The sequence below is a fragment of the Dreissena polymorpha genome, chromosome 2, assembly GCF_020536995.1.
Source record: "Dreissena polymorpha isolate Duluth1 chromosome 2, UMN_Dpol_1.0, whole genome shotgun sequence".
Lineage (NCBI taxonomy): Eukaryota > Metazoa > Mollusca > Bivalvia > Myida > Dreissenidae > Dreissena > Dreissena polymorpha.
Genome location: NC_068356.1, coordinates 35,191,276 through 35,205,086, shown reverse-complemented (window position 1 = coordinate 35,205,086; position 13,811 = coordinate 35,191,276). Strand labels below are relative to the sequence as shown.

Here is a 13,811-nt window from a genome sequence, read left to right as displayed (position 1 = left end):
TTGAAATGCGTTCGCCATTTTGTTGTCATTGATACGTTACCATCTAATAATACTTTATATAAATATGGAGGAATACATCGGTAAACGAAGCGGCATAACACATTAATTCAGAATATTAACAGTTCGACGTGACACTGAATTATTGAATCTTCAGGAATTAAACATCCTATGCTAGTTGTTTACTTTTTTAATCCGAATAAAGAAGCGATAATGGCGAACAGAATACGACTTCTTTATTAAATGTTAAGTGAAGTATTGCTTGTATAATCTTGACATGAGTAAATACCTAATTTCACTTTGAACTTAATGGGGAGATATAATACCGATACGATATCGCACTAATGTTATGCGCGGGTCGTGTTAATAACACGCAGATAAAATTGGATACTCATAGCTTTACTTTGCTCCAAAAAAACGCACAAATGTTGAATGGAGATTTTATCTCATTTGCGTATTTATTGTCAACAGCTTTCCGGTATACAATAACGTTACATGTCCACATAACAATGTATACAGCTGAACAGATCCCTGCACTGCAATTTCATTCGAAGACGTGTTCACAATCATGGTTTCGTTGACAATTAGGTGTATAGCGTATTCTCTATAACTTAATGCGGATGACAAATGGATGATGGTTTAAATGGATTCAGGTTCAAACAAACAGTGGACTGTTAAATGTCAACATGGTTCAAAGGACAGTGATGGGGCAGAATAGTGTTTGTGTGTGTAGTTTTCACTTCACTTCACAGTAAAAAATGGACATAAAAATGTGTTGTTATTGTGATTAAATGAAATAGTTCCTTGACTAATAATTAAAAACATTGGCCAATTGTTTGTTGACTAACAGTTTCTGGATACACGGATTACGCATTATTGACCATTTACGTCATTTTGCTGCTGATCTGCCGCGAAGTAAAGCTGTAGCAGTAATGTATTTATATTTCATTTATGTTATTCCTTCGTAAGCATAAACTTGTGTGTTTGTGTGTTTTTGTTGAGGAGACATAGCATACAAACATCTGGCATTGGCGTTCAACAGGCATGGTTAAATTGTGTCAAAAAATCATCACTACTTGAGTGTGAGTATTTCTTTAAATAAATGTTTATTTTCTAGCTCTGTATGGTCGCATATAACTTTATAAGTGGTGCTGGTAATTATATTATAGTATCATAACAATTGTTAATGTACAGTAGAAAATAGTTTTACAGATTTAAATACTCATGATAAGCCTAACTCATATACGGTGCATGCATATTGTTTGAATGAACTTAAATACGTGTGTGTGTTGGGGTACAACGCTGTATCAGTAAACAACCGATATTAAAATTCATGGCCAAAAATGAAGATAGTATTTATATGATTGACATATTTTGAGATATTAATTGAAAATCAAATGGTTTTGGATTACGTTTAAAATCGAAAGTTCAAGTATTAATGACCAGGTATTGAAAAGCTAATTCAGAGTAATATCAATATGTACTACGTTTTTGAGACAATTTAATAGATTAATTAAACGTTAGCGCTTGGCCAATAATTTAAGCTGTATTTTCCATACATGTTGCTTTTGTTCAGTATTAGTTATATGTGTATAATACAAAATGTATATGTCGATATAAGTTACTTTATCCTAACACACGCTATTTGAACAGAAAACTTGTATTCACCGCTTAATCGTCTTGGATTACAACCTTTCAAAAGTAAACCAATAATTCAAAATATTAAAAATACATTTGTATTCCCCACAAAAATCAATGCTGCATACTATTTCATTTTTATGGAGGACAGTCACTTATTTATAGATGCCTGCTGGTATCTGTTTAATGTAAATCTTTGATAGAGTTTATGTAGTCGAAAGGAAAACTTGCGAATTTATCTAGCTTTTAAACGTGCCAGCTAAATTAGGGCTACGTTTTATATTTTCAGAATCTGAAGCTGAAAATGATTTTTGTTTAATTTCCAAATGAATAAAGCTCAATACAGCAGTTATTTATCACATGGTTAGAAATTTTACTCGTCGTAGGTAAACTCGCCAGACGCGCGCTTGGTTGGGAAAGTCATTAATGACAGTCTAATTGTACATGTATACTAGTTTATCCCACTTTATTTACACAACGGGCCTTTTAGTATTGCCGGTTTGAATAGCACTGCAGTGGCAGTCCGCACAGGCTAATCAGGGACGACACTTAACGCTTTTTGGTATGTTTCGTTTCAAAAGGAAGTCCCTTCTTACCGAAAATCTTGTTAAGGCGGAAAGTGTCGTCCCTGATTAGCCTGTGCGAACTGCACAGGCTAATATGGGACGACACTTAACGCACAAGCATTATGCCCAGTGTTCTCAGAACGCGACTCATATGTTTTCCTTTTATAGCCCTGTTTGCTCACAAGGCCATTGTGATACATTTCCAATTTATGTAAAGTTGTGTCAAGTTCTTCTTGAATGTTCTGAGCTTTTATGAGTACATACGTACAGATCATAGGACCGGGAGGGTCAATAGCTGGGAGTTGGATTGTTGCAACTAGAGTTGTGTCTTACTAGTTGGCGTTTTATTCTAGGATTGAACGTTTGACCGACGACTAACGCGGCTTTATGATGTTTTCATGTCCGAATAATGTGCCCAATACGATTTCCATGTGAATTATTGCGTTGTCAATGTTTGGAGGCAAAGTGTTGTTTACCACGATATAATTATTGTGATGTTATTGTACATTGAGACAAAACATACACATGAAGGGTTTGAAACTAAAATGAAGTTTCATACAGGCATACCAAATATGGGTAAATTAGTCTTATTTATACACGAACTACATCTTAACTGTTTTAATTAATTATGTATTTTTTTGTAAAATGTGTGCGAGTATGCAGGGTATACCACGTAACATATCTTGATTTTATTTGCAATAAAATGTGTTTCCGCAATATAAGTAATTCAGACGAATTTAATTGCGTATCTTTTTACTGTTTTTTAATATATCGATAGTTTACTTTACTACTTTCATATTATATTTAAATTGTTTCTTCATTTATTCTTTATAACACGTTTAGGTGGTAATACATGAATGTATTTATGTTCAGATTATATTGTGTAACATCAGATTTTAAACTAAAGTAAAATATGATATTCTCGTTTACATTTATACAGACGTATTGGCCTCGTTTCCATAGTTTATTTTCTTATAAACAGTTTATGAACGTTTCTGCTTCATGTTACTTGCTTTTACATTGACTAACTAACTTACAACGATAACTTAGAAAAATCAAAATAAAATGCACTCTGCACATATAATTAAAGGGGCCTTTTCACGTTTGGGTAAATTGACGAAATTGCAAAAAAGTTGTCTCAGATTCGCAAATTTTCGTTTTAGTTATGTTCTTTGTGAGGAAACAGTAATACTTAACATTTACCATGCTCTAAAAGAGCCATTATATGAATCTTTTGACGATTTAAAAACCCGAAAATTATAAATCGTTGCAACGCGAAACGAATTCATAATTTGGAGAGTTCTGTTGTTGTCGTTATATTTTGTGAAACTACAAGGATTGCTTATAAAAAGTATAAAATACATCTGGCATTGTATCCGGAAGTATGGCCGAGTGGTCTAAGTGTTAGACTTACTTTTTAGGACTCCAGGGGTCAGTGGTTCAAGCCCTGCTGAGGGTTACCTTTTTTTCTTTTCTTTTCTTTTATTCTTGATTTTTTACTGGAGCTTTTTATATCCAATGCTAACATTGATCAATACAAAGAGCATTTAATTACAAACTTCAAAACATGCCAAAATCTGTGAAAAGGCCCCTTTAATATATGTTTAAAAGAAAGAAAATCAGATGTCCGGAATACTCTTTACAGAACAGATACTGTAAAAAAAATGTCAATTGTTGTGTAAGTTTATCTATCACTTGTTATATATCTCAGCACGTAAGTGACGGAAAATATAACGGACTTTCTGAACAGATACGTGCGACGAGATTATGTATCGAAATGAGCGTTCAAACGTATGTTAAAGTGTCAGCCTCAATTATCAACTAGTTTTATGATTGCTTGGCTTCGATAAATTGTTAATCAATATCTAATCAACAAAAACTGTCGAAACAATCCCTTTGTATCAAACACGATCGTTTATCTTTACAACTAACAACTTGCGCACGTAGAAATGTCTCTAGTGAGAAGGACCTTCATGTTTACATACTCTAACATTTGAACTCAAAGCAACTTTTATCTATGTCATATTTGTTGACGGATTAATATTTGAGAATCCATGTTTACAATATGAACGATGCGTTATTGCTATATAGAGTGCCTTTTATACATTTTGTTGAACGAGTTGTTATCTTTGAAGTATAACAGCGTTTGTTTCATTTTCTTTTCTGCATGAATGAGGATCCAATTCACCTTTTGAGATCGTGAATAAGCGTCTTTCGTGATGACGTTAAACGAGTCGTTTTGCCACTTTTAGGCGAAAAATATTGACATCTAGAACCTAGTTTTTCTGTAGTATATAGTAACCAAAAATCGCTCAAAGTCTTTTTATGCTAGGCATTTTTTATCATTAAATATGACATGTAATTTTAGAATTTGGGTTATTTGTTTATACGTATACTTTATGTGTTTTATGTAACCTTTTTATACTGTAATTTCTGATATCTATGTTATTTTTAGATTAAAAGATTTCAGTATCAGATCATACAATACGAAACGATGATTTAAATGGCATAAAACGCTACAATCGGTTGATTGACTTCTCTTATACGGTTGCGTGTCAAGCAATAGTTATATGTCGGCAATACAAGGAACACTTAAATAAACTGTCTTGTAGCCAATATTACCCGAACATCGAATTTTTGAACATACATAGGACCTGACATCGTCATCATCATCATCATCATCATCATCATCATCATCATCATCATCATCATCATCATCATCATCATCATCATCATCATCATCATCACCATCATCATCATCATCCTCATCCTCCTCATCATCATCATCATCACCATCATCATCATCATCATCATCATCATCTTCTTCATCATCATCTTCATCATCATCATAATGACAACTACAGCAACATCATCATCTTAATGACAACAACAACAACTACAGCAACATCATCATCATGTTACTGCCATAAATGCGTTTACAACCTCGTTCGAGTATGACGATATGTAAAACGAACATTTATGCCATCATCTATACATAACTTATAAAAAGTGCAGACGATTATTTCATATGGTTTTACCGAGCTTCCAGATAGATGTTTATTAGTGTTGAAATAGACCTCGTAATTGAAAGTAATTTGCAATGATGCAGCTGGTGCCCGTCTAGATTTAATACAAATTATCCTGGTTTTGCAACTCTTGGCTTTTAATAACTACGTAGGCTTTCTATATATTCCAGGCGTGTTTTTGTTGGCGCGACAAGAATTAATTTATTAATGAGAAAACAACTCCCATTGTACTTCCGTAAATTATTTTTCCTATATGCACAATGGACATACAAAACTGGAAAAGAAATTCATATCTTGAACATATTTATGCTAAAGAGGTTACAGTGTATGATAATTCAAACATATGTGCAGTATGCTCCACTCGTGTTATAAACACTATCATATTTAATGTTATAATTAAGTGTTTACTGCGAGAACGGATAGGGTGTCATTAAATGTCCGGTAAGGAAGAAGCAAGCCAGCCTGACATGTAAGGGTTTGTATGTGTGTTTTATAGCATGTTTTACTTTTCTTACTGAATGTCTTTAACAGACAGGCAGTTGATGTTGACTTGTACAATGCACATCGTCAACAACACATAATGAAAACAGTACAATGTCGATTGTAATAGCAACACAATTTTACACATATTTACAAATCATTTACTTAGCTAAAAAAAAGTGGCGTGAGCACACATTAAATATAACAGCAACAACAAAAAAAGGAAAAAAACTAAACAAAAAAACTTTAAATGGGATGTTCATTTGAATCGGAATACAGTCAGATCGTGTTTGCAATTGGAATAGATGAGTCGCGTTCTGAGAAAATTGGGCATAATGCATGAGCGTAAAATGTCTTCCCAGATTAGCCTGTGCAGTCCGCACAGGCTTATTGGGTAACACTTTCCGCTTTTATGGTATTTTTAGTTTCAAGGAAGTCCCTCCTTACCGAAAATCAAGTTTAGGCGGAAAGTGTCGTCCCTGATTAGCCTATGCGGACTGCAGTTTTCTCAGAACAAGGCTCAGATAAACTCATACGAGCGTGGGATGAAAGATGTATTAGTTTTTGTTTGGTAACAATATACAATATGTATTTATTCTGTGTTATTTTTAAATCAAAATGACATACTAATGGTGTATGTTAATAAGAAGAACAAAATTATATAATATTTGCATACGAATGTATTCGCAGCAGTAAGATATAAGTAAATATATCAACATATGTGGTATGTGTCAAATTTTAACATTCTGCTTTTAAAAGTGCCATAATCCAGTTTCAGTACAGACGCCTTGATTTTACGAATTAGACTGTATTGAAAAGTGCTGTAGTCCAATGCATGGTTATACAAAAGCTTGTGTTTTCTAGAGGAATTTCTTTTTTGCCAATTCTATGGCACATAGATCTTGATTTTAATTAAAATTATTTGCGTGTAGACACATTATAAAAAAATTATTAAATGGCGGTATATAAAAGTAATCGGCGTGTAGACACATTATAAAAAAATAATCAAATGGCGTTATATAAAAGTAATCTTTGTAAAATATTCTGCTAAAGCATGCTTAATTCAAATAAGTGTTGTTCAAGATTAAACACGCAAAGCTTATATTGTGACTCCCCCTTGGCTTATACTATGCTCAGATGTGATTGAATTATATTACTAAGAAATTAAGTCCATTCGGCTATTAATTTATTGTCGTTACAAAAAAACACTATTTTTTAAGAGATATCCATCGAATCTATTTAAAATATGATAACACACTCTATAGATTCGGACAATTACAACTGTACAACATCGTTAAAAACCAACTAGCAGCAATTAGCGATGCCGAAAAATACAAATTAACAAAATATTTTCAACGTTATAAAAAAGAGAACTTGAACAATGACATGGGCCACTGAAACTATCATTTGTTTGTTTAAATTACCACGTATTGACCTATTTTTATAGTACACTATTGATTCAGTAATAGTTGATTTGACTTGTTTTATCCATCCTATTAATTGCTTTCGTTCGTTAGTGAAAAACGGACAAATTATTCGGATTATATAAGTTCCGGACTTGTGTCGTTATGGAGTTTTACGACTTGGTATACCCCATCGGTGCAAACTATCTGTGACAAAATACATAGTTAACACCCGAGTCTTGTGAAAACGTTGTCACTGTGGTCAGTCCCAGGGGAAATTGATGAGTGAATATATACCAATATACACGAATGTGAGTGGATGCGCGGTTAATGTCGAGCATCCCTGGTAACAAGCCAATGACCGCCAACAATGTTCCTAAAATGACAGGATATGACCCATAGTGTTTTACTTGCAAAAGTACATTTGTTTTCATCATTTATAATGATGAATAACATCAGCACACAATTCCTTTGCACAATCATTTACAATTTTGTATAACTAAAAAATAAACAAAATATGTGTTGACGAATGCATTTCAACTTGGGAAAAAAATCGATGTTGTTCCGTAGACTACGACTGTTCGTTCAGTCGCAAATTATTAAAGAGAGCGAACTATAATAATATTTCCAAACCATCGTTACCTCCCTTTGCTCGTGAGCTGTCACTGTGTACTTATGGGGACACTTGTTTGTGTACAAAATGTGTGACTTGTGGCAAGCGTTATACACTGCATAAATAACAATTATGATCTTGTATAAAATATGTGCCCTAGGCAAAATGGATAGTTTTAGCTATGGCTGTCACACAAAAATGACGTTGAAATCTACGCTTAATGAACGTTGTGAACGTGTCGATTGTTTCCTTACAACATAGTGCACGTTTACTAGAGTTAAACGCTGAATTATTCTTCTTCATTTTTGATGTAGCGCATGTGTACGTGTTTTAAAAAAAAGATTTATTAAGGAAACTCTTTCGACAGGTAGGGCAAGATGTATTGCTGTGCTTAATGAACATACGCTTTGAACTTTGCTAGTATGTGTTATTACAGTTTATGTATTAAATGGAATTTATAATGCGTGTTTTCGGAATCTTGGCATTAAACTAGGCTTCATGGACTGTTATTGTTCGAATGTTTAACTTACTTTAATAGAAACGGAGTGTTTTATGCGTGTTTCTTTTAATTCTTTCTTATTTGTGTTGACTGTGTGGTTGTTAGTAACATATTAGTGTCAAAGATCACAGGAAATAATGCGTGTGTTGATAAAATAAAGTTCGTAGTTAATGGCTGTATCATATTTTTTGCTTAGTGGCATGTGGTTCAGTCAAAATAAATCTCTGAAATACATTCGTCGAAGGTTCCTTTGCTAAAAATGTTAGTTTCATAATGATTAAAGGGTTATAACCTCTTAATATTTGGGAGAGCTGCTGTGAAAATGTTATATTTTTTCTAAGATGGGAGATTACCACGGCATTCTACAATTGGTATTGTTTACTTCCCTTAGACTACGTATTTAGCTAACTTTTTATTGTTCTGAGATATAAGGGAAGGAATGACGATTGCATCGTATTAAAATGTAATCTCTAGTGTGTAAATAAACATGATATTGAATGTTTAACCAGCAATAAACTTAAAGTTTGTGTGCATTTTTCACAATGATTTTTTATTTCATTAATGAGTCAACAAGAATCCACAAGCGGCTACACTTTAATAGTACATAATTATATGAACAGCAACTTGCGAAAATGGATCTTATGTTAAATGCATTCGCAAGGGCTGGTCACGCGCTACACTGTCCGCTTATGAGACCACTAAACCTTCCATGGCTGTTAAGCGGACAGCGTAGCTCCTGGCCGGACTGAGCACCTGGCAAGACTGCGCGATTGCCGCGCTGGTCGCATATGCCATAATACCGATTTTCGCATGACGCGACTCATATACGCTGTTGGCAGTATGAGTGAAGTCACGTGAATGGACTGATCATGGCCATAAGCATAACGTCTTGTGAATTTGCCATCATTGAGTAATCGTGTCAAGCTAAATTGACGTATACCTCTTAAACAGTTGACAATATTTCGGTATTGAATTCGGCGTTGAATTCACACAGCTTTTTTGAAAAATGAAAGTTTTTCCATCAATTTTCAATATATATATATATATATATATATATATATATATATATATATATATATATATATATATATATATATATATATATATATATATACATAGTGGTAATAAAATTTCTGTTCTGTTCTGTAAACGGACTCGACAAATACGCATGTCTGTATTTATACAAAGATTCCATTCAATTAAAACTCGACGAATGTAATACATGCGTATTTGTCGAGTCCGTTTACAGAACAGAACAGAAATTTTATTACCACTTGTACATAGTACATCGTCAGTCAAAACCATGTAAAAATAAACATATCAACAGGAAAGAAAACTAGCAGTCGCAATTGTCAAGTGTATGTGCGTGCTTATGTGCGGGCATACGAGGTTTTCCGGACAGTAAACTTTTTATTTAAAGCAATTTTAAATAGCCTATCACAAATGTTCACAATAATAAGGCGATGTATCGCTTGTAATACCCGTGTCATTTCCACAAATGTCAAGGTCACGAATTGAGGTTAGCGGTCAAATTTTACACTAAAACGGCTTGTCAAAACTGAAACTGTGTGATTCATCTTGCGATTTTTAAAACAACTGGGCACAAAAGACCACCATGTTGACTCGTCATGTCACGTGATACACCAGTCTCCCTACCTCAAAATCAATGTCATATTTAACCCATGTATGCCTAGTGGACTCTCCCATCCTTCTAATTTGGATCAATTTATTTCCAAAATTAGGGATGTCTAGTATATTATTTCTATATTTAGTATATTTCTTACAGAATTTCCTCTAAGCAAACAGCGCAGACCCGGATGAGACGCCGCATCATGCTAAGTTTGCTAAGGCTTTTTTTCCTAAACGCTAGGCATAAATGGGTTAATGATCAAATATCAAATTTAGCCATAAACAGCATGTCCGGAGTGTAAAATTGTCATTCATCTTGCAGTTAAGAAATAACTTACCAAAAATGACCACCATATAGAGACGGCGTGTCGCGTATAACACCCGTAAACCTAACTCAAAGGTAAATGTTGCACTTCAGAGTACAGAGTTAAATGGCAAATTCCGCCATAAAACATCTTGTTCTGACCGTAACTTTTTCTCTAATCGGACAGTCATATAATAATATGCCATAAGGTCACACTTAGAGGTCAGCTGTCGAAATCGGCGATGAAACATCTTGCCCGTTCCGTAAATGCGTCACTCATAATGTTACTTTAAAATAACTTACACTATACTACCGACATCGGGGAGACCGCGTGTTATGCGTACCACCCGTTTCCATACCCCAATGGTCTATTTCAAACTTTGAGGTCAAATGTCAAATTAGGCCATACAAAAACACGTCGGATTTGTCATTCATCATGCAAATTGAATATTACGTAACCCAAATGTTCATCATTTGAAGACTGTCTGCAATGTGAAACAACCGTCTCCTTACGGCAAACTTCTGTCACACTTAAACTTCAAACGTCGAATTTTTGCCGTAAACAGCTTGTTTGGACGGTTATTCCACCATGCATCATGCAGTTTAAAAATAATTTACCACAAACATGTATCCTGTGGAGGTGTGTCAGCCCATCGGCAAATGTCAATGTAACATCTAACGACCAACGGTCAAATATGTGTTAAATCAAGCATTAGTAGCAATGGACTCGAAAAGTTGCCGGCAGGTATCTTGCTAGTTTTAAGTATATGCTTTATGTATGTAAACACGGGAAGCTGTACAGCTCTAATATAGTTTGTATAAATTCTAGAATGTTTCTATTTAAACAATCCGAGTACAGGCATCCACTCTACCCACTAGTGCTATGCCGTCTCCGAGCATCTTAAGTATTCTTGTAGGGGAACGCGCGTCTTGATCTGCTGTTGGTCTATTTGCGAATAAGTGTCATGCTAAGCGATGTGAGAACGTTGATAAAGGCACTATATTTTATTAATTGCAATCTATGAACGGGCTCGACAATAGTTTTCTGTCCTTTATTAAAATTAGTTTCAAGTGCAAAGTATTGTGTTTGTATTTCTTTCTGCATCTATTTTTAGTGATATTGTGCAAAGCGATATTAACTGGTAGGTTTTTCATATGTTCCAAATTTACGGCATTGCGTTGTAAGTATTAATTTAGTTAAATGGCGTCAGGCTGACTGTTGTGAAGGTAACAACACTTTGTCAATTAATCGTCATGCAAAATATTTCTATTTTCAGGTGTACAGGCCAATCGTCTTAAACAACCAACTTCTCGATGATGCTTGTGTGTGACAATCATCTCAGATAGTTACTTAAACAACCAACTTCTCGATGATGCTTGTGTGTGACAATCATCTCAGATAGTTACTGTTGAGAGAAACAACGCAATCGAAACGCTGCGTCGTGATGCTTAGCAACAGATCGTGCGATATTTAAACCAATCAGAATCTCAGAATCTCAGAATATTGTGACGTAATCAAAATGCCTCCTCCGAATAGCCCGCCGTCACAGCAGACGTCTGCTCGACCGCTGCTCGGCGTAAAAGCCCGAAGCATTCCGACTCCGGCTAATCTAACCAATACCACTCGCAGTGTACTACACTCACCATTCGCAAGTGTGTCCGCGAACATGGGCAACGGAGCGAGCGCTACAAAGATTATCATAGATGGGGAAACTTTAGATCTAGTGAAAATTAAACAAATCATACCGGAGCTTCGTAAGGAATTAAAACAAAAGGATGCGCAAATACAGCATTATGAACAGGAATTATTTGAAAAGAATAAACTTCTTGAAGAAAAGATTGCGGATGTATCGAGACTTAAAGAGGAAGTACATAAACTCAAATCGGTGTTGCAATTAAAGGTACACAAGGATGGAAAACCGGATATCCTCGCTACTATACAGGAGGATGGTGGTACTCAGGGGCACGAAAGGGCCAAGAAACAGGGAGTCTCGGGCGAGAGCCCCATGTCTGTCGGAGACGGCGAAATTGAGATTAAACACTTCGACAAAGACTTCAGGTATGTGTATCTGTTCTTTTTTAGCAGGAAATGCACGTGTTGCACGTGTGATTCGTTGACGCTTTGATTTAAACGCAAGGCGTTTCATCTTGGCAGTTGTTTAAAACGATGTGATTACTTAATTAAGCAAAACCTCGTAAATGGGATACATGTTGACTTGTTTAAGATGCACTAAAGGTTATAAAATAAGTAAAAATAAGTAAGTGTGTTAAAACAGAGGTATCAACATACTGGTTTGAACATTTGCTTAAAGAACATTTAGGCATCCATAAGCATTTTTGGTGTGATGTTTAAACAAAACTGGTAACAAACTTACTTGGGGAAACAGCATTCAATAAACATTTATTATATGCATTAACAATCTTAATGTGTTACACTGGTGGTAAAGAAATACCAGGATATTCCAAACTATTGACTATAATTACGACCATCATAGAAAAGCATGATGAATACATTGATGCTGAGACATTTTCGTCTAAATGGGAGAAAAAGTGTGACAAACAATTGCCCACATGAAAGCTGGTTTGATGTATAGCTGTTTCACCAGTCTTTGACATTTGATGTCAAATAGGTAATGCAACAAAGTTAACTTAGAAGCACTATATAAGAAATAGCTATGCCTGTAGGCTTTAAGGTAATTTTATCGCCAAAGTACATGTATATGAGCCAAATTTTGTGAAAACTGGGCTTAATCCATGTTGGAAAGTGTAGCCCCAGATTAGCCTGTGCAGTCCACACAGTCTAATCAGGTAAGACACACTGGTTTTGTGGAATTTCGGGTTTGAAGGAAGTCTCTTCTTACTGAAAATCCAGTCAGGGGGGAAAGTTTCGTTCATACTGCACAGGCTAATGTGAGATAATACTTTACGCAAATGTATTTAGCCCATTTTTCCCAGAACGCTCATATGTCCATGCCATTATTGAAGAACTTTTGATGAAGTGCTGAACAATCATTGATCAGGGCAAGAATACTTGATAATGATGTAGCACAGGTGCTTTATGTGTGAATGTTTAGCATGTTTCAGCATACACCTGGTATAAGTATCACATGCTATTGGAAATGTGACTTATTTTTACTATATATTGCTCATAGCTATGGGCAAAGTCTCTGTAACTTATTGCTTTAAAGCATGCCTTCATCCTAGTTTCCAGGTGGTGTGGCATTTATGTACAGACAAGACTATATTTCTTGAAGGGGTTCTTTGATTCATTGTGTCTTTCCTTAGGCAGACACACAATTTAAGTATTGTTTTTTGTGTGACTGCAGAGATGCCAGCATAAATATTGAATCTTGGTAAAGAACGCTGTGGACCTTTCCTCACAGCTATTTATGATTTTTTTATAAGATGAGAATTACGTGAAATACATTAATATTTATTATGTATTTTTTAACTAATTTCCTTCTTTTTGTTGTTTTGTTTACCTTTTGAACAATGATATGGTATAAGTTTACAATGCCTTTTTTGTTCTTTTTCTAAAAGATCAGTGAATATTGTGTTAGAATTTGTGAAAGGTAAAATTGTCTTTACAAGTACATGTATATTATCATTTATTACTTGTGGACCCTATGGTTTACTATTATAAACTGTATTGCTTT

The 13,811-nt window shown here is 34.7% G+C and overlaps 1 protein-coding gene across 5 annotated transcripts in view; it reads left to right on the top strand.

Annotated features, from left to right (window-relative positions):
* LOC127866575 (cGMP-dependent protein kinase 1-like) overlaps positions 1–13,811 on the top strand; it is a 212,936-nt gene that overhangs the window by 137,281 nt on the left and 61,844 nt on the right. For all 5 annotated transcript variants that reach the window (XM_052407200.1, XM_052407201.1, XM_052407203.1 and 2 more), the window contains 2 exons: positions 11,433–11,507; positions 11,564–12,214. In XM_052407200.1, the coding sequence (XP_052263160.1) occupies positions 11,676–12,214 (539 nt within the window). In that variant the 5' untranslated portion in view covers positions 11,433–11,507; positions 11,564–11,675. The remainder of the gene's footprint in view (positions 1–11,432; positions 11,508–11,563; positions 12,215–13,811) is intronic.